This window comes from Dipodomys spectabilis, unplaced genomic scaffold, assembly GCF_019054845.1.
Source record: "Dipodomys spectabilis isolate Male_0828 unplaced genomic scaffold, ASM1905484v1 ptg000213l, whole genome shotgun sequence".
NCBI classification, from domain to species: domain Eukaryota; kingdom Metazoa; phylum Chordata; class Mammalia; order Rodentia; family Heteromyidae; genus Dipodomys; species Dipodomys spectabilis.
Window position 1 is genome coordinate 781,932 of NW_024870890.1, and position 25,695 is coordinate 807,626.

The 25,695-nt window shown below is 41.0% G+C and overlaps 1 protein-coding gene across 3 annotated transcripts in view; it reads left to right on the forward strand.

Moving 5' to 3' along the window:
* Positions 1–21,923, forward strand: part of Znf451 (zinc finger protein 451) — a 57,729-nt gene extending 35,806 nt beyond the window's left edge. For 2 of the 3 annotated variants that reach the window (XM_042696935.1, XM_042696936.1), the window contains exons 8-14: positions 230–377; positions 6,088–7,685; positions 8,092–8,232; positions 10,432–10,562; positions 11,629–11,815; positions 16,007–16,075; positions 20,582–21,923. In XM_042696935.1, the coding sequence (XP_042552869.1) occupies positions 230–377; positions 6,088–7,685; positions 8,092–8,232; positions 10,432–10,562; positions 11,629–11,815; positions 16,007–16,075; positions 20,582–20,628 (2,321 nt within the window). In that variant the 3' untranslated portion in view covers positions 20,629–21,923. The remainder of the gene's footprint in view (positions 1–229; positions 378–6,087; positions 7,686–8,091; positions 8,233–10,431; positions 10,563–11,628; positions 11,816–16,006; positions 16,076–20,581) is intronic. The other variant, XM_042696937.1, reaches the window with a different exon arrangement.
* The last annotated feature ends 3,772 nt before the right edge of the window (positions 21,924–25,695 follow it).

Genomic DNA, 25,695 nt, shown 5'->3' on the forward strand with positions numbered 1-25,695 from the left:
GATTACAGGCGTGAGCCACCAGCGCCCAGCTTATTATGTTTATAATATCTGGGAAATTGAGTATTTCTCTGCATTTAAGACTTGCATTCTAAGTATGAGACATCATTTGTATAGTATTTCATTACATAAACAACTGTCTTCTCTTAATCTAACCGATGCTGAGAAAAGGAGAGAGAAAGGTGCACTCATTCAGATTACTATGTAAGGTATGGTTTATTTTGTCTTTTAGATAACAAGCCAGTGGCGCGTCCAATATCATTTCCATCGTTTGCAAAGAAGCTTTTGATCTCTCTGTGCAGAGATGTTCCATTTCAAGTCATGTGTGTGGCCTGCCACCAGATGCTGCGTTCACACATGGAGCTTACTGCCCACTTCAGGTCTGTACAGGTCTTGCTTGGCTGTCAAGAGAAGTCCTGTTGAGTTTTACTAGTAGAAAGATGCCACAGGTGCTTTTCCATCCACCTTTCTCTGTGTGTGTGTTGGGGCGGGGGGAGCAGGGTGGGGGGAAGGTTGGTACTGAGGCTTGAACTTGAGGCCTGGGCACTGTCCCTGAGCTCCTTTTGCTCAAGACTGGTATTCACATAAGAGTCTCATGGATTTTCCTGCTGGGGATGGCATTGAACCACAATGCTCAGTTCTCAGCCTCCTGAGTAGCTAGGATTATAGATGTGAGCCACTGGTACCTGGCACTTTTTCTATCCTTTTAATGTGAGAATACATGTTTACCTGGAAATTCACCAAATGAGAGGCATAAGAGACCTAAGGAAAAGTGATATTGCTATGAATACAAGCCAGCTAAGAGTTCTAAGTATTGTGTATGTTGTCCAAATAAGGGAGGAGTGGGTTACAGTAGTACCTTGACTTTAAGATAACTGTAAAAAGTATACACATTTGAAAATGAATTCTATAAAAAAGATTCCAATGCGACTGTTGGTTTTTGGTTTTTTTTGTCTTTATGATGGATTTTTTTACTTTTTTTTTGGCAGCAGAATTTGGACTCTGGGTCTCGCACTTGCTTTGCAGGTACTCTGTTGCTTGAGCCTTGCTCCCAGCCCTTGTAAGGTTTTAGCTGGTTTTTTTTGGGGGGAGGGGGGTCTGGTCATGGGGCCTGAACTCTGGGTCTGGGCGCTGTCCCTCAGCTCAAGGCTAGTGTTCTACCGCTTGAGCCACAGCACCACTTCTGGCTTTTTTCTTTTTGCTTTTGTGGTGCTAAGGAATCGAACCCAGGGCCTCAGGCATGCAAGGCAAGTGCTCTGCCCAAATTTAACTTTTTTTTTGTTGGTTGTGAGGCTTGAACTCTGGGCCTGGGTGCTGTCCCTCAGCTCTTCAGCTCAAGGCAAGTGCTCTACCACTTGAGCCACAGGGTAAACATGTATTCTCACATTAAAAGGATAGAAAAAGTGCCAGGTACCAGTGGCTCACATCTTAGCTGTTTTTCAGGTAGGGTCTTGTACTTTTGTCTGGGTTGTCTTAGGCTGTTATCTTCTAGTCTGTGACCTGTGTAGCTAGGATTACAGGTGTGAGCTATTGTGCTTGGACCATAATGGATATTTTTTTTTCTTTATAATTGTCTTTAAATAGTTGTACAAACAGGTTTCAGTTGAACCTGTCCATTTATGTGTACAATTAATCTTGATCAGTGTCACCCTTTTTTTTTTTGCGATTGTGGGGCTTGAACTCAGGGCCTGGGCGCTGTCTCTCAGCTCTTCAGCTCAAGGCAAGTGCTCTACCACTTGAGCTACAGTGCCACTTCTGATTTTCTAGTGGTTTATTGGAGATAGGAGTCTCAAAGTCTTTACTGCCCAGTCTGGCTTTGAACCGCGATCCTCAGATCTCAGTCTCCTGAGTAGCTAGGATTACAGGTGTGAGCCTCTGGCGCCCAGCCTGTCACCCATTTTTTGAGACAGAATCCCATTATGTTGCACAGGTTGGCTTTGAACTCAAGGATTCTTTTGTTTTAGCCTCCTGAGTGCTGGGATTTCAGATGTGGCCAGTAGACCTTACTGTGGAAATTTGACATAAAAAAATAGGGAGGATAGTAAATCATTTTGACTAAGTTCTCTGAAGTTTACAGCACATGACAATAGTGTTTATGCTTCCACTCACCACAATTTGGAAGCAAGATGTAGATGTTATCTGTAAATACTTCAGGTTAGAGCAATAAATGATAAGGACACTTATTTAAAAATAAAACTTTAGTCAGGTACTGGTAGTTCATGCCTGTAATCCTAGCTTCTCAGGAAATGTGAGATCTGAGAATCACAATTCAAAGTCAGCATGGGCAGGTAAGTCGGTGAGACTCTCATCTCTAGTTAACTAACTAAAAACTGGAATTCAGTAAAGCTGTGGCTCAAAGTGGTAGAGCACTAGCCTTGAGCTAAAATGCTCAGGGGCAGTGAGGGCCCAGTCCCTGAGTTCAGGCCCATGACTGACAAAAATAAATAAAAACCTAACTAAATACATCTTCAGAAACTTATTAGTTTCTTAATATTTAGTACCTAGTGAAATGTCGATTTCTTGATTATTTCCTGAAAATTTTGTGGTTGGTTTGTTGGAATCATAACGTTTTCTTTTCTCTCTCTCTCTCTTTCTCTCCCCCCCTTCCCTCTCTTTCCTCCTTATCTTATCTCCCCCTTTTTCACCCTCTTTCCTTCCCTTCCTGCTAGTGCTCTACCACTTGAGCCACAACTCCACTTCCAGCTTTTTAATTGGAGATAAGAGTCTCAGACTTCCCTGCTTGGGTTCACTTTGGACCAGGATCCTTACATCTCAGCGTCCTGAGTAGCTAGGATTATAGGCCTGAGCCTTCATCAAAACCCCCCTCCCTTTTTTTTTTGTTAAAAATGTATTTAAATGTTTATGTTCTATTAAGCAATAGTGGCAGAGTGCTTTCTTTTCCCTCCCTCCTTCCCTCCTACTTCCTTCTCTCCCTCCCTCCTTCCTTCCTTCCTTTTTTCTTTTCTTTCTTTTTTCCTTCCTTTCTCTCTCTCTCTCTTTCTTTCTTTCTCTCTCTCTCTCCTCTCTCTCTCTCCCTCTTCCTTCCTTCCTTCCTTTCTCCCTCCCTCCCTTTCTCCCTCCCTCTCTCCCCCCTCTCTTTCTTCCTTCCTTCCCTTCTTTTTCTCTCTTTTTTTTTTTTTTTTTAGCAAGCACAAGGCTCTGATTCAATGACCAATTCTTTAAAAAAAAATAATCAGTTCTATGAAGTAAACAATGGTATAAGTACCCATATACTTGTTATATAGCTTCAGTAACGAACTGTAGTAACATTTTTCTTTTCTCTACTCTTCTTATTTTTAAACATTCTTTGCTCATGAGATAAACATTGAAGTATTCAAGTTTTAACCTGTTATTTTGACTAATGGTATGTCTGGTTAGCCACTGTGTCCTTTCCCAGTCATCTCCCATCCCTGCACCCATAGGCAGACATATTCTGTTGTTTTATGGACTTCTCTTCAATTGTATTCTGAGCAGAACTTCTTATAATGGGAGTTACAGTATTCGTCACAGTGTATGTCAGATTTATCCATACTGTTAAGAAAATTTTATCTTATCAATTCTCATGTTCACGACAATTTATTGCTGTAAGGAGTCCAGCTGCTAGGTTAACAGTAAGTATAATTTTGAGAAACTACGGAACATTTCCAAAGTGGTTGTGGAAGTTGACATTTACACAATGCAAGGCATGAGAAGTCTAGTTTTATCCTGTCAGCATTTAATGTTGCCAGGTTTTTCATTTTTGGTGTTTTTTAAATACATCATTATGGTGTTAATGTGCATTTTTCCACGTTAGGCATGATTTTATATGTGTATCTGTTTAGCTTTGTTTATGAAATGTCTATTCAAATAGCTATTCACGTTGCCTGTTTTGAAAGTTGGATTGTTTACTTTTTTAATAAAAGTGAGCTAGGATTCCTTATTCTAGATAAAAATCTTTTGTCAAGTATTATTAGGTTACGTGGCTTTCTAGAATACGTGATGGGTTTCTCCCACAAAGGATTCCTGTGTGGTGATAGTGAGAATGGTGGGACCTTGAAGATGTGTAGGGCCTGTGGGAGGTCATTGGAGTTGGAGGCTAACGCCTCCCTTAGGGTACAAACAAGCTCAGGCACTACCTTTAGAGGGCGCTGGTGCCCATCCTGTGTGATACAGTGTTACTTACCTGAGAGCCGGTTGTTACAAAGCAAGCCTACTCTATGTGTTACATGTCCCCTGCATATACTCAGTCTCTCCTGAAAGTACTCCTGCCTTTTGATGTCATTCACCATATTATAAGGTAGTAGAAAGCCTTCTATTTTCACCTTCCCTGCTTCCAGAACTGTGTGAGCTAAATGAACTTTTTTTTTTTTTATTGTGATTGTTTACATAATTTTCCAAATTTCACAGTATTATGGGATAGTGATGCTCAGTTAAAGTCACAAACACATTCTAACTTTCCTGGAGCAATTTGTCTATCACAGTCTATAACATTTATGAGTTCTATGAGCTTTGTGATAGTTATTTCTTCCACATTGGGTGGTATGTACATTTCTTTTGAATGAACCTCTTTTATAACCCAGCCGCAGGAGTTTTATTATAGGAACATAAGTACCGTACCTAAGGCAATACAAATATTCCTGTGTACATTTTTCCTTCTATGATTTTATATATATTGTTAAAAGAATCTTTTTTGTGTGTGTATGAGAGTCCTGGGGCTTGAAGTCAGGGCCTGGGTGCTGTTCCTGAGCCTTTGCAGTCTACCACTTGAGCCCTGCTCCACTTGCAGCTTTTATTGGTAGTTAACTGATGATAAGAGTCTCATAGACTTTACTGCCTGGGCTGCCTTCAAAGCATGATCCTTAAATCTCAAGCCTCCTGAGTAGTCAGGATTACAAGTGTAAGCCACTGGCAAGAACAGAATCTTTTGATACCATTAAATATAATTTGAATGCTTTCTTCACTTGTTTTTGCTTAAGCAATATATGTGTGTATATATGGCAAATATATACATATATATATGGCAAATATATACGTATATGTACATGGAAAATCCTGAAATTATTTCACTTCTTTAAAAGTGGCTTTGATATTTGTCTCTTTGTCTAATTTCATATTTTTGTTGATTTTTAAAAGCATCTAATTTTATGTTATCTTCTGTTCTTTGCCCATCTTTCAGTTTGTTTTCTATTCTTTAAACTTTAGAGTTAAATTTACTTATCCTTTTTTGGGCTTCTTAAAGTGGAAGCTTAGGTTGACTGTGGACCTTTTTTTTTTTTTTAAACTATTATTTAAAGGTATAAATTCCCTCTAATCAGTGATTTACCTATATTCTACAGATTTGTATATGTTGTCTTTTCATTTGTATTCAGTTAAAATTATCTTTTCCTGCCTTATACAAACTATTCATTGTAGAATTATTGTATAACCTAGAAGTTTCCATTTGTAGAAATACAGCAAGTAAAATAAAGACATAGATCTATACAAAGATGTCTAGGTAATAAAATATATTAAGTCAAATCTTTATTTTAGAACCAGGTAGGTAGTGCATACTGTAATCTCAGTACATAGAATGCAGAGGCCGGAGGATTATGAGTTGAAAGCCAGCCTTGGCTACATAGTGAAACCCTAAGAAACAAACATAATTTCAAAAAGATAAAGTCTTGTATTAAAACATTTACTAAATTTATTTTTCTCAAGTTTACTTGAGTACTTTTATTTTTTGTGATGACCTGGGGCTCGAACTGATGGCCTGAGCACTGTCAAAGCTAGCACTCTACAACTTGAGCCACAGTTCTGCTTCTGGCTTTTTTGGTAATTAATTGGAGATAAGAGTCTCATGGACTTTCCTGCCCAGGCTGGCTTCAAACTGGGCCCAGCTCTTGAGTACTTTTTAATAATCTGATTCTAGTTTAAACTTTTTATATAAGAATTACACAATATAGGAAGTATGTTGGGACAGTGTAATTTAAATAGCCTACATCTTTATTTAAAAAATACCTTTCAGTGCTTATATATTGTTGGTTATTTCTAAACTCTTGTCATAAAAAAGCAAAGATGGTATATTTAGAAAATTCTTAGGAAGTTTGTTTTGTTTTGTTTTATTCAATTTAGGGTTCGTTGTCGAAATGCTGGACCTGTAGCTATAGCTGAGAAAAGCATTGTCCAGGTTGCAGAAAAATTCATATTAAGAGCATATTGTACAACTTGCAACCAAGTCTTTGTTGATGAGGCCAGCACACAAGCTCACAAGCAGAATACAGGACACAAAATCCGATTCATTAACTCAGTAGAAGAATCCATCTTACTTTATTGCCATAGCAATGAAAGGAATAATAATCCTTCTGACTTGAATTTGTTGTTAAGTCAACCAAAGTTTTCATCACTTAAGCGAACTATGTCTATTAAAGAGTCTAGCTCCCAGGATTGCAGCTCCATTCCAAAGAAGAAGATGAATTTAACAGATAAAAGCCATGAAGGTGTGGTTTCTGTTCAGAATCCAGTGTCAAGAGTTAAAGCTTGGTTTTGTGAATGTAGTCAGCGCTTCCTAAGTGAAGATGCAGTAGAAAAGCATGTCTTCTCATCAAACACCATGTGTTACAAGTGTGCAGTCTGTGGAAAGGTGTGTGAAGATTCAGGTGTAATCCGTTTACACATGAGTCGGATTCATGGAGGGGCACATTTAAATAACTTTGTTTTTTGGTGTCGAACATGTAAAAAGGAGTTGTTAAGGAAAGAGACAATCATGGCACATGTGACTGAATTTCATAATGGGCATAGGTATTTTTATGAGATGGAAGAGACAGAAGATGAACCTTTGCCATCATCCTCTTCAGTGAGTAATTTGACTACTAACAAACCTACACCTATCACCGTTGTTGATCATTTCCCAGCAAACAGCCCTCCACGGGGCAAATGGCAGTGCCGAATTTGTGAAGAAATGTTTGACTCCCATGAATGTGTGAAACAGCACTGCATGGCTTTGTCAAGTCACCAGTTTCATAGGTACAGCTGTAGCCATTGCAGAAAGACTTTCCATAAAATTGAAACATTACACCGACATTGTCAGGATGAACATGACAATGAAGTAAAGATTCAATACTTTTGTGGGCTTTGTGATCTTGTCTTTAATGTGGAAGAAGCATTTCAGAGTCATTACAAGGAGTATCACAGCATAGATTATATGTTTGTGGCAGAAAAAATGGAAAGATCAATTAAAACTGAGGATGATTTTGAAGTCATAGAGACCAGCAACCTGTTGAGCTGTGGTTGCCATGAGAGTTACATGTGCAAAAACAACAGAAAGGAGGATTACAGTAGATGTCTGCAGGCCATGCTAGCTAAAGGGACATTGTGGTTTCGCTGCAGTTTGTGCTCAGCAACGTCACAGAAGTTGGATGACATGAACACTCACCTCTATCAAGTGCACAGAGCAGAAGGGAAAGCTCCAGAGGAGCTGCAATATGTGGTCAAGTGTGGCACCTGCACCAAAGCATTTCAGGACCTTGGGAGGGCCCAGAAGCACTTCCACAGAAATCACAGCTCCTCAGAGAGGCTCAGCACAGCGTGTGTCAGAGCTGAGAAACGAAGCCCAGGCAAGAGGGCAGCTAGCCCCACCAGTGTAGAGAACAGACTCAAGCAGGCAGTGGGTAGTCCAGAGTGTTCAGACATGGAGAAAGGAGCTGAGGATGACGTCAGTGGTCAGAAAATAGGTAAGGCTTTCACAACTGTGCGATTTTACATATTAATACGTGACCAGAAGCAGATATGTACGAAAAGAATATGTAATCAAATTAGGAAATACTCTGATTAAAAAAAGAAATCTGATATAAGAGCAAACAAACTATCATGTGCAGATTTGGATTTCACGAAAAGATTTACATAGAGTGGATGTGGTACAGAGTAACAGCTTTGCATATTATAGGCCTCTAGTATCTTTTAGCCTTAAGAAATAAAGTGTATAAAACATTCTTACTGAATTTACGTGATGTTTGTTGTTCTCAGAGGAAGAAATTGAACTGCCACATTTGGATTTCCTGATAATATCTTTTACATTTAAGCACTGACAGTGTTTATGGAGAATTCTTACTGAATTCATGTTATGTCTCTTGTTCTCAGAGGAAGAAGTTGAGCTGCCAGATTTGGATTACCTGCGAACCATGACTCATATAGTCTTTGTAGATTTTGATAACTGGTCCAACTTTTTTGGTCATCTGCCAGGGTATCTTAACCAAGGAACATTTATTTGGGGCTTTCAAGGTATGCTTAATAAGGACCATTTGAAACACCTTTCCTCAGGATATATTGTGCGTCTAAAGGTTTCTTTGAACATTCCTATATACAACATAAGAACATAATCTGAGCCAGGCACCTATATACTTCTAGCTACTCGGGATGCTGAGATTTGACAAAGCCAGCCCAGACAGACTAATCTGTGTAACTATCCAGTTAACCAGCAAAAATGCTAGAGTGAAGGCATGAGTGATAGAACACCAGCTGTGAGCCAAAAAGAAATTAAGTACAAACTTGAGGTCCTGAATTCAAGCCTCATTACTGTTACTGGGGGGGGAAAAGGACCATAATCTGGACGTTACTGTGCATTATAGTTACTCTGGTCGAGTATTTTTCTTAGTTTATGAGTCTTCAAAAACATTTAAAGATTTCTTCAATACCTTTTTTTTGGGTGGGGGGGCAGTGTTGGTGGTGGGGCTTGAACTCTGGGCCTGGGTACTGTTCCTCAGCTCTTCAGCTCAAAGCTAGCACTCTACCACTTGAGCCATAGCCCCACTTCCAGTGTTCTGGAGGTTAATTGGAGATAAAGAGTCTCACAAACTTTCCTGTCCAGGCAGGCTTTGAGCTGCAATTCTCAGATCTCAGCCTCCTGAGTAGCTGGGATTACAGGCGTGAGCCACTGGAGATTTCTTCAACACCTTCAATGTATCAGGCACTATTGCTTTGGTTCCAACCTGGTGAATGACTTACATTTTCCTCTTTTAAAAAAGAAGGGACGCTGGGTGCTCGTGGCTCATGCCTCTGTAATCCTAGCTACTCAAGGAGGCTGAGATCTGAGGATTGCAGTTCAGAGGCAGCCCAGGAAGTAAAGTCCGTGAGACTCTTTTTTTTTTTTTTGGTCAGTCGTGGGCCTTGAACTCTGGCCCTGGGCGCTGTCCCTCAGCTCTTCAGCTCAAGGCGAGCGCTCTACCACTTGAGCTACAGCACCACTTCCGGTTTTCTGGTGGTTTATTGGAGATAGGAGTCTCACTGTCTCTCCCGGGCTGGCTTTGAACCGCGATCCTCAGATCTCAGCCTCCTCAGTAGCTAGGATTACAGGCGTGAGCCACCAGTGCCCGGCTTCCATGAGACAATTAACTCCAATTAACCACCAAAAAATCGGAAGTGGCACTGTGGCTCAAGTGATAGAGCACTAGCCTTGAGCACAGAGGCTCGAACAGCGCCCAGGCCAAGAGTTCGAGACCCACAAACTGAAAAAAAAAAAAAGGGAGCAGGCTGAAAAGTTTTTGTTTCCTTTTTTTCAATTATGGCACTAACCAAATTTAGCTCTTGAGGCTTGGTCTCTTAGCTGTAGGATTAGTGTTATTTTTAACAAGCCACAGTTGTTTTTTCATGTCATGTTTGCTGTTCACATGTGTGCAGCTCCATCCATATCCCTCTATAAACTATTGACCAGACCTGGGATAGAAGTTCTGTGGCTTACAGAAGTTTGTATAGTGTCAGCTATAGTTCATGTTTTAGAATTGAGAGTAAAGAAAGAAACACCACGACGTGGACAAATTAGCTAGTATGTTTTAAATCAAGTCTAGCGTTGTTGATTGTCTTATCATTTCCACCCTTTGCCCAGCCTTGTCATACATGTAAAAACCAGAATTTTCACATTGTTGCAGAATGGTACCATGAAAAGAATTTTTGAAATCATTATTTTCTCTCCCTGCCCCCACTCCCCTTTTTCCGTTCTCTACCTCTTGAGCCATGCTCCCTTCCCTCCCCTTATTTTGCTTTAGTTTATTGTTTAAGGAAGTCCAATTTTTACCCAGGGCCAACCTAGTATCATGATCCTCTTACCTCTTCCTCCTGTGCGTCTGGGATTACAGGCATGCTTCTGCATTTGTTACTTTTTGGTCTGGTCGTGGGGCCTGAACTCTGGGCCTGGGCGCTGTCCCTCAGCTCTTCAGCTCAAGGCTAGTGCTCTACCACTTGACCCACAGTGCCACTTCCAGCTTTTTTTTTTTTTTTCTGCTTATGTGGTGCTGAGGAATCGAACCCAGGGCTTCATGCATGCAAGGCAAGCGCTCTACCACTGAGCCACCTTCCCAGCCCTGCATTTGTTACTTTTGACTCTGTTTTGTTGTCCTTGTGAGTTTTCACTGAGTGGACAGATTCAAGGAAGTTAATATGCTTTCCTAGGATTGTGAACTAGTATATCTTTTCTGAAATTAATAGGAGGAAACACCAATTGGAAACCTCCCCTCAGCTGTAAGGTATATAATTACTTGAACAGGATTGGTTGCTTCTTCCTTCATCCTCGGTGTAGTAACAGAAAAGATGCTGCTGATTTTGCTATATGTATTCATGTAAGTCACTTCTTTATTCAAAATATAATGTCATGTGAACCTCCTTCCCACCCCCATATTTGAACTTCAGCTACCATATAGATAATTCTTCAGTATTAGATTGTGTATGACATTTTCTGCACATATTAGGTTCCACTAAGACTGAGGATGGCAGAGGCCCATCGTCTGTCACTGCCTTGCTCCCTACTGCTGATAGGCCCTCAGCTACCTAACAGACAAATTTCTCTTTTGTAATATTTATGGAGATTTATGGGATAAATAATGAAGAAATGATGTAGACTTGATATATTCTAAGGTGCTTTCACATTTTAACTTCTCAGATTGAGAGGCACCTTAACAATCACTGTGGGCTTACACAGAATTTGCAGTTATATCTGCCTCTGCTTGTCATCTAGAGAAATGCCTGGCGTAGCACCCAGTTGATAAGAAATTTTCTGCTTAAAAGATTCGGTGGTACACTGATGATGGGACTGTACTCCCTCCATAAATGGCTCCACTGCTGCTTAGGCTACAGCAAATTGCAAGGTGCTGGTAGCCCACACTTATAATCTCAGTTACTCTGCAGGCTGAGATCTGAGAATCTCCATTTAGCCAGCAAAAATTAAAAGCTGGAACTGGAGATATAGTTCAAGTACAGTACTGGCCTTGAGTGAAAAAGCCATATGACAGCCTAAGACCTTAAGTTCTAGCCCCAGTCCAGCACAAAAATGAAAGGAGAAACAACAACAAAACTATATAATATTCCCTTTTCCCTCTGTCTTGTGCCAAGGATGAATTACGTAAATTGCTTTGTGCATGTTTTCTCTAATATATTGTATCTGGATAGCCCTTCATCATGGCAGCTTTATAGAGGTCTCTTTTGGACTTAGGTTTTGCCTTTACCTTTTACTTGTGTGGTGCATAAAATAGCTTGTAATTGTTGGCATCTTAAATTTGATGGTATAATTTATGAAGATGAGGGCAACTGAACAGACCTAATATACCTGCCTAGGTGTGTTGTGAAATAGAACTTGATTTGAAACTTGGGCTGACTTTTGTCAACCTGTGCTGTTTTCTTGTTACTTAGGCTGGCCGCCTGGATGAACAACTACCCAAGCAAATTCCTTTTACCATCCTCTCAGGAGATCAAGGTTTTCTGGAGTTAGAGAATCAATTTAAGAAGACTCAGAGGCCAGCTCATATCCTAAATCCTCACCACTTAGAGGGAGATATGATGTGTGCCTTGTTAAACAGCATATCTGATGCCACCAAAGGTAGGCAGCTGCAGTCACAGTTCAAACCGCCTAAGAAGAGGGGCTTCACTGTTGAGAGAAACCAATAAATGACTGTCTACTGCGAACTGTTGTCTGATTACTAACCCAGCCCTTCATGTTCACACACATACATCTTCTTTATATTTTCTTCATTTCATTTTTGTTATTCAGTGTTTTCAGAAGGAAGATAATTCACAGTGATTTTCTAGAGCCCTTTTTTAAATCTAGTAGATGAAACACACACATATAAAATATTTATTGGGTTGAGATATGTTAAAGGTCAGAATTCAGATCTTCGTAGCTGAAATTTGAACTTTTGCCTCCATTTGTTCTTTTAGAAATCAAACTGAAAACCAGCAAAAAAGAAATAGTATGGCAGACAGTGAGAAAGTTCATTTCAGGGGCTGATGGTGAAATTGTCACCCTGGTACACCTCAGCAGTCCGTTGAGGTGATGTCCTTCCTCTAGTCTCCACTCCTGGAGAAGGGCGGCTTTTAACCAGTGTCACTCTCCGTAAAGAGTAGAGTTTTATGACTTGAAAGTTTAGTTTTTGTTTTTCAATTCCTGACAGAACAAAAAAATGAAAATCCTGATAATTTCAATATATGAATAAGATTTGAAAATTTTCACGAGTAACCTCAATGAGAAACAGTGGCTACTTTTTGACATTTTTTATTGCACAACTTTAAATTTTTCCAATTCTGCTTGGCTCAGTTATTTTTTCTTTACAATATATTTAGAACCATATTTGATTATAAATCCATTTTTGAAGAATTTTCTACTAGTTATTTCAAGTTATGAATTTACTTTTGCATATTAGGAATCTGTAATCTATTTAGCACAATTCAACTCTTCTGAAGTATAATGAATCTGGGTGTGGTGGTTTAGGTTAAGGTAGAAGAATGATGAGTATGAGATAGGCCTGGGTTGTGGATGGATTCTAGGCTAGCTAGGGCCACACACACACACACACACACACACACACACACACACACACACACACACACACACACACACACACACACACACACACACACACACACACACACACACACACACACACACACACACACACACACACACACACACACACACACACACACACACGAAAACAAAGTAATGATGTAAGGAACTTTTGTGTATTTATCTTGTCTTAGTATTCACTTTTCATTCAAATCTGTGTTTTTATCGATTAAAACTTCCTGTATTTTGCTTTTTAAAAAAAAAATTATATGTAATTTATTTTTTGTTTTTATGGTACCAAGGATTTGAACCCAGGACCTCATGCTTGCTAGTCAAACACTCTACCACTATGCCACATTCCCAGCCCCTAGTTTTGCTTCTTTTAAAAACAACAAAGAACTTGGTTTTCTTCAACTCTTTCATCTTCTTTTTTGGGGGGGGGGGGGGGTCCGGTCGTGGGGCCTGAACTCTGGGCCTGGGCGCTGTCCCTCAGCTCTTCAGCTCAAAGCTAGCGCTCTACCACTTGAGCCACAGAGCCACTTCCGGCTTTTTTCTTACGTGGTGCTGAGGAATCGAACCCAGGGCCTCATGCATTACAAGCCAAGCGCTCTACCACTGAGCCACCTTCCCAGCCCAACTTTTTTTTTTTTTGCCAGTCCTGGGGCTTGGACTCAAGGCCTGGGCACTGTCCTCCTTTTGTTCAGGCTAGCACTCTATCACTTTGAGCCACAGCACCACTTTTGGCTTTTTCTTTTTGTTTATGTGGTACTAAGGAATCGAACTCAGGGCTTCATGATGCTAGACAATCACTCTACCACTAAGTCGCATTCCCAGCCCATCTTTCATCTTCTTTTGTCCTCAGCTTGACTTAATATTCTATAAAATACTTAAATTTCCACCCTTGCCAAACTCCCTTTCCTTCTCATGCTGCTGTTTAGGGAACGTTTTTCTGTAGGAGAGATTGTGAAATCTGTAGGCTTTGCCTTTTTCCATTTTGTTTGGGATGAGAACTATCTATGAGTAGCTCTTCATGAAGAAAGCGGAATTGGAGGTATGACAAAGATTGCTGTCTGCTAATTGTGCTCTTGGCAGTCACATTTGCTATCCATTGGCACTTTCCACTTTCGGTGGCATCTGGTATACTTTCTCCTGATTTTTTTTTTGAAATGCAAAGAAAGGCATGGGCTCTGATTGAATGCTAGTTTATGATTTCAGATGTAAGTTTCTTCGTTTTTCTTCAGTTTCTTTGTGTGTGTCAAGTATAAGAATAATGTATGTAAACTTCTAACAGAATATAAAATTACCTTAGGTGCTCAGGAAATAGTAGCTCTTAGTACTACAACGAAAGGAAAATATGATTCGATACCACATCCCTGTAATAAAGTGGTTTGAGGGATGAAACATGCAGTTCTAGTAAGTTCACTCGGACCCGCCCCTCTGTCACCTCCACTTCTCCTGTCTGCAGTATAGACAGACAGTTCAGAGTGCACAGGACTTATTGTACTCTCTTGGGAGCAGTATAAAAGCACTCATGCTGAAATGATTTTTGTTGAATCTGAACATACTACCTAGTCTGGTTTATGGGCTTACAGTTGCTGTGGCTTCACTTAGGTTGAATGAGGTGGCAGCGTTATTAATAATAGCTGTTGTCTATACAATCATACAGATTTTTAAACTAATCTTTTTTGTTTGTTTTGTTTTTGCCAGTCCTGGGGCTTGAATTCAGGGTCTGGGCACTGTCCCTGAGCTTCTTTTGCTCAAAGCTAGCACTCTTCCACCTGAGCCACAGCACCACTTTTGGCTTTTTCTGTTTGTGTGGTGCTGAGGAATTGAACCCAGGTCTTCATGAATGCTAGGCAAGCACTCTACCACTAAGCCACATTCCAGCCCTTAAGCTAATCTTAAAATGTGAGTATGAAAGTTTCCTTCTACTATGACAGTGTAGGTTATTGATACAGCACTAGGGCCTGTGGAGCGGGCATTGTATAAAATATAGGACTTGTTCCCTCTGCCAGTTATTGAGACTGTAGGCTATTGCTTTTTGTACCATCCTGGAAGTCTACATGGCCTAGTTAATTCTATGTAAAGGTACTGAAAATAGAAGAATCTTTATGATTTTCTTTATTCTATAGGTGGGTTTGGTTGACACACAAAAAAACTTTTTTTTTATAAGTTTTGCACCCCAGTGTCAAGCTAACCTTTGTGATTTCACTCTACAGTTTTGCCATAGGCCTTCCATGAAGAGAGAAGTTGTTGGAGGAGTTATGATGTATTGCTTAGTATTAACCTTGACTTCACATCCTGGAAGTTTACTTTGTTCTTAAGTTTTAGAGGCTCGTTTCATTTCTCACAATAAAAAGTTTTACTTTTGTGAAGCATTGCTTAAAATATTTGAAGTAGTTTGCTAGTATGGCAGAATATTTGCTTACCACAACATTTCTGCAACAAAGGAATACAGTGAAATATACATTTATTTTCCATTTATGGATTTTATGTCTTTAATATGCAGCAAATATTTTTTCATGTTTTCACAGAACCTAATCTAGTCATGTCTTATGTCTCAATTATTTAAACTGATTTAATCATTATGATCCATGCATCTATACTTGCTTATGTGTACATAAATTGATACTTATGGAAATCCATTTAAATTTTTAATGAAAAGTGGTTAGACAAATAAACACTAGGTCATAAATAGTGCCAGGCCCAGATGATACCTGGTAAGGAGTTTGTACCTTGTAGTGCCAATATAAAACCTGTGATGGCCGGGCGCCGGTGGCTCAGGCCTGTCATCCTAGTGACTCAGGAGGCTGAGATCTGAGGATTGAAGTTCAAAGCCATCCCGGGCAGGAAAGTCCATGAGACTCTTATCTCCAATAAACCACTCGAAAACCGGAAGTGGCGCTGTGGCTCAAGCTGTGGCTCAAGCGGTAGAGCGCTTGCCTTGAGCTGAAGAGTACAGGGACAGCACCCAAGCCCAGAGTTCAAGCCCAACAACCCACCAAAAAAAAAAAAAAAATCCTGTGATGTTATCTCCAGAAAGATGACTAGATATGCTTTTTAAAATACAGGAAACTTCAGTTTGTTAAAACATTGTTGGGTAAATGATGTAATACTAGTGAATATAACTAGCAAACTTGGGTGTGAGAAAAGTCAAAACGATGTTTTAAAAGAGTATATAACTTATAGCACAGTAACTGAGAAATATATTTGCATTTATTCTTACAGAATGTGATAGTGAGGAGAACATGGACACAGAAACTACATCAGTGGAAAATGACTTCAGATCCACAGAAGGTAACCCAACAGGGTTCATCTTCTTATATTTTTAAAATTTGTCCCTCCCTCCTTTACCCTCTCTGTCTCCATCCTATTAAAAGCTCTTCCTTTAAATAAGGATAGCTTGCATTTTCTCAGCTGAGATGATTTCAGGCTAAACTTAATTGAGAAAACTAAGATTGGTTAGCTTGTGATAGATTCAGTATAATACTGATTTTGTAAATAAAGGTTTAGGAAAATAATGTTTCCTTAAAGGTGCAAATCTCTTTAATAAGTTAAAGAACTCTTTGTGTTACTCAAAATGTAGTGTTTGATGGCCATGTCTTTGATTGTGCATGTAACTTTTTTTTTTTTTTGGGTCCGGTCATGGGGCCTGAACTTTGGGCCTGGGCGCTGTCCCTCAGCTCTTCAGCTCAAGGCTAGCACTCTACCACTTGAGCCACAGCGCCACTTCCGGCTTTTTTCTTTTTGCTTATGTGGTGCTAAGGAATCGAACCCAGGACCTCATACATGCAAGGCAAGCGCTCTACCACTGAGCCACCTTCCCAGCCCCTATGTAACCATTTTTTAAATGTTTTTTATTATAAAAATAGTGTACAGAGGGGTTACAGTTACATGAGTAAGGTAATGAGTACACTTCCTATTGAGCATTGTTACCTCCTCCTTTGTTTTTCCCTTACCATTTCTTCCTTCCCCAACTCCCCAACTCCCTCCTCCCCCACCATTTTTTATTTAATATTTTGCATAATACTGTAGGAGTCTTTTTGTGTGTATGCTGGTCCTAGGGCTTGAACTCAGGGCCTGGGTACTGCCCCTGAGCTTCTTTTACTCAAGGCCTGAGCTCTACCACATGAACCAGAGCTCTTTTTGAGTAGTTTATTAAAGAATCTCACAGACTTGGGTGTGGGGGGAGGCTGGGAAGGGATGTGAAGGGTAAACAAAGGAGGAGGCTGCAATGCTTGATAAGAAATGTACGCGTTATCCTACCCATGTAATTGTAACCCCTCTGTACAGTATGTTCACAAAAATAAAAAAAAAGAATCTCACAGACTTTCCTGCCTGGGCTGTCTTTGAACTCCAGTCCTCAGATCTCAGCTTCCTTAGTAGCAAGGATTACAACAAATGTGAGCAACTGATGCCTGGCAAGTAGTTTATAATAACCAGAGAAGATGAGTTAATATATTTTAGAAAATGCCTCTAAGGTATTTTGCACTGAAGGTATTTTGTGTCTCTGACATTGAAGGAAAATAGTATATATGTATATTTCAGTGAGAATTGGATTTATGCTTAGGAATATGGAGGCTGGAAAGTAGAAAAAGAAATGTGGCTGGACATAACAGAATGGGCCCAGTTGATGTGTTTTCTATGCATTCAATCTCTCATATGATGCAGGAAGTTTGACTTAGTGCAAAGTAGAGTTTGTGCTATTAGGAATGTAAGAATTTGAATCTGGTAGTGGAACTGAACCATCCCTTTGACTTAATCCATTAATTTTAGCAATTTGAGACAATTTGAAATTTGAAACAGTTTCACTATCAGGTTGGCCTGGAACTTGCCCTGTGGCGAGTTGAATTTGCCAATCCCCCATGTTCACCTCCTGTGCAATGAGGTTACAGGTGTGTGCCACCACTCCCACAAGAGTATAATCGGTACTGTGTATTGAACAGAAGTGACCTCATGTTTAGAGGAGCATAGACACCCACTGCCTGAGTTAAAACTTGCTTCTGCGTAGAATTGTGTTGTATTGAACTGTTATCTAACTTAGTGTTTTATTTGTATTCTGTTTGGTTTAATTTGTTGAAAACTAGATAATGGACAATTATAATGTGGTACCTTTGGAAATCAAGATTCTCCCTTCCCCCAGGATTTACTGTTCTTGATGATTGGATGCTGCAGTTTTGCATTTATTTACTCTTCTAGACTAGTTTTGCAAAAAATCATATGTCTTGTGATATTGAAGTTCCTGTTACTTTATGCCTAACTTAGTGTTCTGACAGCAGTTTCCTTGAATGCCAGGAGCTAAAAACAAAGAACTACCTCTCTTAGACTTTGCTGATTGGCTTTGTGCTGCTACCCTCCTTCCACACCAGCTTGTATTAAACCTGCAGGCCAGTCAGTGGTGAAATGCAGACCTTCCAGGTGCTTTCTGTGCTCTCACACCCTATTAGGAGCACATGCCCAGCTTTCTGAATTGCCCCACTACCCACAAACGCTTTTCTTTATTTTTTTGGTTATTGTTGTTGGTTGCAGTGCTTGCACTCAGGGCCTGGGCACTGTCCCTGAGCCTCTCCATGCTCAAAGCTAGCAGGCTACTACTTAAGCAACAGCACCACTTCTGGTTTTTGAGTGGTTAATTGGAGATAAGAATCTCATGGGGGGGGCTGGGAAGGTGGCTCAGTGGTAGAGCGCTTGCCTTGCGTGCATGAGGTCCTGGGTTTGATTCCTCAGCACCACATAAGCAAAAAGAAAAAAAAAAAAAAGAATCTCATGGGGACCTTTCTGCCCAGGCTTGCTTCATACTGCAGTCCTCAGATCTCAGCCTCCTGAATAGCTAAGATTACAGGCTGGAGCTCCTAGTGCCTGGCCCTCAAACACTTTTGAATGCCCTAATTTTCCAGATAATTATCTTTTTGTGTTTTCCTACCAGGCTTTGGGTGATTTATCCTATGACTAACTATTCTCTCCTCTCTTTTTGAGCTTTTTGTCTACCCTGCATTTTTTTTCCAGCAATGCACACTACTTTTTTGCCCTGAGTGGGTTCTGAGTCAGTGAAATAAATGAATGCTGTATGTTGGTCTTGCAGATAGAATAGCCTCCAGACATTAAAACAGGCAGGAGCAAAATTTGTGGGCTAGGTCTGCTTTGCTCTTTCTGAGACTATGATTGACAGCATATGCTGCTGTCTTTAGGACTACCATGGAATTGGAGGGAGATGAGAGAGGATATGTGAAAATACCCAAATACCCAAAGCTGTTCTTTCCTTCCCTACCCATTCCCAGCCAAGCAATTGCTAAAATGTCTCACTTTTTCCAGATTTCCCACTCTTGGTTTGCATGATCTCAGCCTCCTAGATTACAAGCATGAGCCATGGACCCTCAGCCACAAATTTTTTTTTTTGGGGGGGGGGATCTGGTTGTGGGGCCTGAACTCTGGGCCTGGGCGCTGTCCCTCAGCTTCAGCTCAAGGCTAGCGCTCTACCACTTGAGCCACAGCGCCACTTCCGGCTTTTTTCTTTTTGCTTATATGGTGCTGAGGAATGGAACCCAGGGCCTCATGCATGCAAGGCAAGCGCTCTACCACTGAGCCACCTTCCCAGCCCCATGGTTCAAAGAGGCCTTCCCCCTCTTTCCCCTTTTCACAACTAGTGCTTTAACACTTGAATCATAACTTCAGCTCCAAATAAGTGTCCTTACATGCACGGCTCTGTTTCTAAGATGTCTGCCCTGTTGTTTTAGTCTGTTTTTGCACTGATACCACATTCTTGATTACTGTATTTTTATAGTAAGTTTTTGGATTTATACTCATTTTGTCACCATGTTTAATAGGACCTTAGCTTTTTAAATATTGTTTTATTCCTTTGAACTTACCTTAGGGTAGCTCACTAACTCTAGAATGTATCTTTAGTAGTTTTTTAAATTCAGTTTCTAGTATTTTAAATTTTATTCATTAATAAGTGTCCTAATCTAATGTAATGCAATTGAATCCTAGAGGAATTACAGGTGCCTCTAAACCACATAGGCTCCTAGAGGCTGTGGGTTAGGTTAGAAAAGATGAAACTTGCACAAGAATCTAGTGAAGGCCCTGGAATTGTACCCTCCTGGGATTTAGGTTCATTCCCAGGAAGGAGATGGAGAAAAGTCTGTGAACCCAGTGATGTCTGTCTAGTTTGTCATTTAATCTATTTATCTTATTTAATAAATATTTATTAAAGGAGTTTGCATTGTGTGTCTATGTATATATATATAATATGCTTTGCAGATGAGATTATGTAGCCAATACTTTCACTCTGTCTTAAGTGCTGGAAAGCTTAAAGCTCATTTCCCCATAGTCTTATTGAGTTGTAATTGACAAGTCAAAGGTGAATGTTCATAGCCTGAGTGATTATGCCGTTTATTAGTTTCACCCTTCTCTTATTTCATCTTGTATATACGTCAGCCTCGAGTCTTGTAGGCAACAAGTAATACAGATTTTTGTTGTTGTGTGTTGAAACAAGTGATAGATAATATGTCAGTAATTATGAAAGTCTGTTGACTTTCTACATCTGTAGGTAGATGTAATTTGCATAGCATATTAAATTCACATACTTAAAAGTTCAATTGGAGATTATGTCTAGATTCTCATTTCAGAATTTGAGGATTTCACTCACATTTTATTTTATTGTGGAGAAACAAATTTTATTATGTAGAAACTCCACTAGATACTCAGTTATTTTATTTCTTGAAAATATTAATGTAGTTGATAAAACAAAGCACATGTAGTTTTCTTCTTTGTTTTTTAAAAATTCTTTATTTTTTTTTCCTGTAGATCTGGAATTAGAAGAAGCTATTAGAAGAAGTCTTGAGGAAATGTAATTAAAGATATTACCACACAACATCAGTTGGCCTTGATGACCAGAAGCCTTCTAGTACAAATATATCTGAAGATGCTTTTGCTTTCATATGTTCAAAATCTCACATCTGTTTTGTATTCTTGGGTATTATACAAAATATGTATGAGAGGAATAGAATACATGCGAAGGCAAATATGGATTATGATTGTCAGTTTCTCATCTAACCTAAAATATGTGTATAGGTAGGTTGAAAGCATTCTTAAAAAGTGGGGGAGGAAAAGCTCTTGGCTGCTGTTTATGTTTCCAAGTGTTACTTCTTTGGTTTCATTTGTATTGGGCAAATGATGCTAGATTATTTTTTTAGGAGTGAAGATAAATATAAATAAATGTGCCATAACTGTTTTTCCACAAATTCTGTGCCTCATGTGGCACTGTTTGTGATTTTTTTTTGATTGGTTTGTTTTATGAAAAATCCATAACAAAAAACTTGGTATTGACTGGATGGGCTTTGTTGTTTTTGAGTCAAGTGTTGAAGGTTTCAAGGAATAGAGTTAAGGAGGAGGAACTTGGACATTGACAACAGCAGGTAGGCAGAGAACTGACTGGCCGGCCAGCATGATCAAACTGCATTGCAGCGCCTGTGTATGACAGCTGAGTACTCCCTTTTATAGCCATAGTCAACTCTTGTTGGAGGCGATGGAGGTCTGTCTTTATCTCAGAGATCAAGCTCTGCTCCTGCTCCGGGAGGAGGGGGTAGGACTTCTACAAGCTCTGCTGTGGACATTTTCTAAGTAGGCAGGTGTTACAAATGGTGTGTCTTTATTAGAACTCAATCGTGGGACCCTGCTAAAACTTTCACTACTGACATACTTTGTGAGAATCATGTAGATAATATATTCTTTCTTTAACTGGAGCAGCACATTGCTAATTTAAAAAAACAAAACAAAACACTTTTTTTCTTCAAAGTATTAACATGAAACTTTCTATTTCCTTTACTTGCTTAGATTTTTGTGACTTGATTGTCAAAAATGATGTCAGAATATATTAATAGAATTAAACTTATTTTTAAATAATACTAGTCTTTATATTTTTGTGCACATATGATTTTCTTCAAAAAACATGTTGAAAGTCTACTCATATTCTTAGTGCTTTAAAACTTGTATTTCATGTGGATTATCTCTATTCATTGAATTGTCCGTTTTCTGAACCTGGTATTGCCTATTCTTCAGTTGAAACTTCCTTGTGAATTTAAAACTATTTCTCTAAATACAACTATTTCTCTAAATATATTTGACATATAAAGCTCTTTAAATTTTATCATGTTAAAAATTTATTTTTTGTCTTCAATACATAATATTTTAATATGAAATGTGATTACTGGTTTATCAGTACAGTCTTTTTACCACAAGTAGCCAAGTTATATTTATTTCTTAAGATGTCATTTCTGTTCTTTTCTATTTGTTTTTATCTTTTTTTTTAAAGACCGGGTCTTGCTACATTGCTCAGGGTATATGAACTTACCGTGTAGTCCAGGCTGGCCTTTGAGATCTTCCTGCTTCTGCCTCTTGAATACTGGGATTGAAGGTGTGTACCATGCCCTGTGTATACTTTTAATTTTTGTGGTAAAGCCAGGCTCTTAAAAGGGAACCATAGAGGGCTGGGAAGGTGGCTCAGTGGTAGAGTGCTTGCCTTGCATGCCTGAGGCCCTGGGTTCGATTCCCCAGCACCACATAAGAAAAAAGAAAAAAGCCGGAAGTGGTGCTGTGGCACAAGTAGTAGAGCGCTAACCTTGAGCTGAAGAGCTGAGGGACAGCGGCCATGCCCAGAGTTCAGGCCCCACGACCGGACCCCAAAAAAAAAAAAAAACAAAAAAGGGAACCGTAGGAAACTTTAAGCACTCCTGCAAGAGCTACTAAATAGTAAAGAGCACGGAGCTTTCCATGTAGGAGAGTAGGTAAGCATCTATGGGCATGTGGAGGGAGGGCTAAAGACCCCCACAGGCAGTGGTATAGAACTCTCATCCATGTAGGAGAGTGGTTCCACATTTGTGGGCAAGAGGAAGGCGGGCCTCTGCCACAGACCCCACAGGCAGACCTATGATGGATCCTGATGATCCATGAAGAAGCTTTTGATACAACAGGAAAAAGGTGTTCCATCATGACCCTTAAAAAAAGGTAATTGGGTTGTTTAATAATTGTCCCTGACTTTGTTTCTACTCATTAAGTAATTTTTTTTTTTTTTTTTGTCGGCCGTGGGGCTTGAACTCTGGGGCCTGGGTGCTGTCCCTCAGCTCTTCAGCTCAAGGCGAGCGCTCTACCACTTGAGCTACAGCGCCACTTCCGGTTTTCTGGTGGTTTATTGGAGATAGGAGTCTCACGTTCTCTCCTGCCCGGGCTGGCTTTGAACCACGATCCTCAGATCTCAGCCTCCTGAGTAGCTAGGATTACAGGCGTGAGCCACCAGCGCCCGGCTTCATTAAGTAATTTTAAAAAAAATTTAAAATTATTTTGTAATTTGAACTGAATTTAGATACAAGGAGATGTAATTAGTGGATGACATGAGGAGAGTTAAATGAATTGTTGTCAAAAGCAAATGTTTTGAATATTGATAAAGTTGCTGGGTAGTTTTCATTATATCACACACAAAGTAGTTGTGCACCTATCATGAGCGGAGACTATTCCAAGCATGTAAGTACACTGGTGAGGGAAACAGAGCTCTTCACCTGTGGGTACTTACTAGGGGAGAAGGTTAGACAGTTTAGATACTAAGCAAACATAGAAACTATCCTATTATATGGTGATGTGTTGTGAGCACAAGTTAAAAAGAGGACAAAACAGAGCAATAGTACAGGATTGGGGAGAGATTTGGTTTTCTTAGGATGTTTGGTTTGGTTTTACGTTTTTGAGGCAGGGTTTGACTATGTAGCCCAGGCTGGCCTCAGACTCATGATCTGATTCAGCCTCCTGATGATAATGCCTCTGGTATTACAGGTATATAAACTATATTATTATACCACGCCTGGCTAAGGTGTGTGCAATTTTAAACATGGTGGTCAGGAAAGATCTCATTGAACTTGGAGCAAAGATCTAAGGTGAGTGAATGAACAGTGTGAATGTATGGAGGTGGACCCTCATTTATGATGACTTAGGAATTTTAGGTGTTAGGATGGAGCAAACGTGATACATGGTTCTATGAGTTTTATCTTTTCCCAGGTTACTAAGATACATCTTCCCATATGTGCGAACTGGACTGTGAACCATGTTATTAATCACAAGAGTGAACTGCTGCACTGTGCTGCTCAGCACTGGGACTTGTAGGTTCGATGGGTTGGTTTTGTGGCATTTTCGACCGTATGAATTCATCATAATGAGTACGAGGTTGTCTAGGAGAGGTAAAGCAAGAAGGCTAGTACAGCTAAATGAGGAGTAAAGGAGGGTGTAGTAGGTGAAGCCCTTCTGGCTTCATACCATGTGGGTTTTATTCTGAAAAGGCATTTCAGTTTTCTGGAAATAAGTGATAGTATTGACTATTCCGCATAAGAAGCAAGAATAGAATTGGGGGGGACCATTTGGAGGGTATTGCATCCATCTGGGTACAGATTGTCCTGTTGGCATGTATCAAGAATGGAAACAGTGGAAGAGGGAGAGATCAAGATAGGTTCCAGTGGTAGAGACTAGACGGGTTCTAATGGAAGAGAATCTGGGGAGGTCCTAATGGTAGGGATGCATATAAGTTAATGATGGTAGAGGATCTGGTGGATCTGATGGTAGAGGATGCAGATGGGTTATGGTGGGGGGATCTGGTGGGATCTGATGGTGGAGAATGTAGATGGGTTCTGATGGAGGATCTGGTGGGTTCTGATGGTGGAGGGTCTGGTGGGATCTGATGGTGGAAGATGTAGATGGGTTCTGATGGTGGAGGATCTGGTGGGATCTAGTTGTGGAAATTGGTGGAGTGTGCAGATGAGTTGGATTGAGAAGAGAATCCGGGCTGAGGGACCCCTGCCTGTGCTTGGATTTCAGGCTCCTTTCAGGATGAGCAGTACACTGAGGCGAGTGCTGGCAGGTGGGGCTCCGGCAGACACTTGGTGTGCCAATCGGCCTCCTGTTCACAGCCCTCCTCTTGCCCCAGCCGGGCCTCCTCAGCCCTCCCCTGGCCTCCAGCCCCAAGCCTCCACACAGAGGGTCGGGCTGGGAGGTCTTCCGCAGGAAGGAAGGGAAGGCCTGAGAACCAGAGAGCCAGAGCCCAGACATGGTTTTCCAACTGGCTCCTGGTTCACCAGCTGCCCCCCTCCCTCCGGCCCTGCCCGCCTGCCTGGGGTCCGGCCCTCTCCTCCTCCTCTTCTCTTCCTCTCCTCCTCCCCCTCCTCCTCTACTCCTCTCCTCCTCTTCCTCTTCTTCCTCTCCTCCTCTCCTCTTCTTCCTCCTCCCCTCCTATTCCTCTCCTCCCCCCTCGTCTACTCCTCTCCTCCTCCCCCCTCCTCCTCTACTCCTCCTCTTCTTCCTCTCCTCCCCTCCTCCCCTTCCTCCCCCTCCTCCTCCTCTCCTCCTCCTCTCCACCTCCTCCTCCTCCTCCCCTCCTCTCCTCCTATTCCTCTCCTCCCCCCTCCTCTACTCCTCTCCCCCTCTTCCTCTTCTTCCTTTCCTCCTCTCCTCTTCTTCCTCCTCCCCTCCTATTCCTCTCCTCCCCCCTCCTCTACTCCTCTCCTCCTCCCCCCTCCTCCTCTACTCCTCTTCTTCCTCTCCTCTCCTTCTTCCCCCTCCTCCTCTCCTCCTCTCCACCTCCTCCTCCCCTCCTCCTCCCCTCCTCTCCTCTTATTCCTCTCCTCCCCCCTCCTCTACTCCTCTCCTCCTCTTCCTCTTCTTCCTCCTCCCCTCCTATTCCTCTCCTCCCCCCTCTACTCCTCTCCTCCCCCCTCCTCCTCTACTCCTCTTCTTCCTCTCCTCCCCTCCTCCCCTCCCCCTCCTCCCCTCCTCCTCCCCCTCCTCTCCTCCTCCCCTCCCCCTCCCCCTCCTCCCCTCCCCCTCTCCTCCCCCTCCTCCCCTCCCCCTCCCCCTCCTCCTCCCCTTCCTCCCCTCCCCCTCCCCCT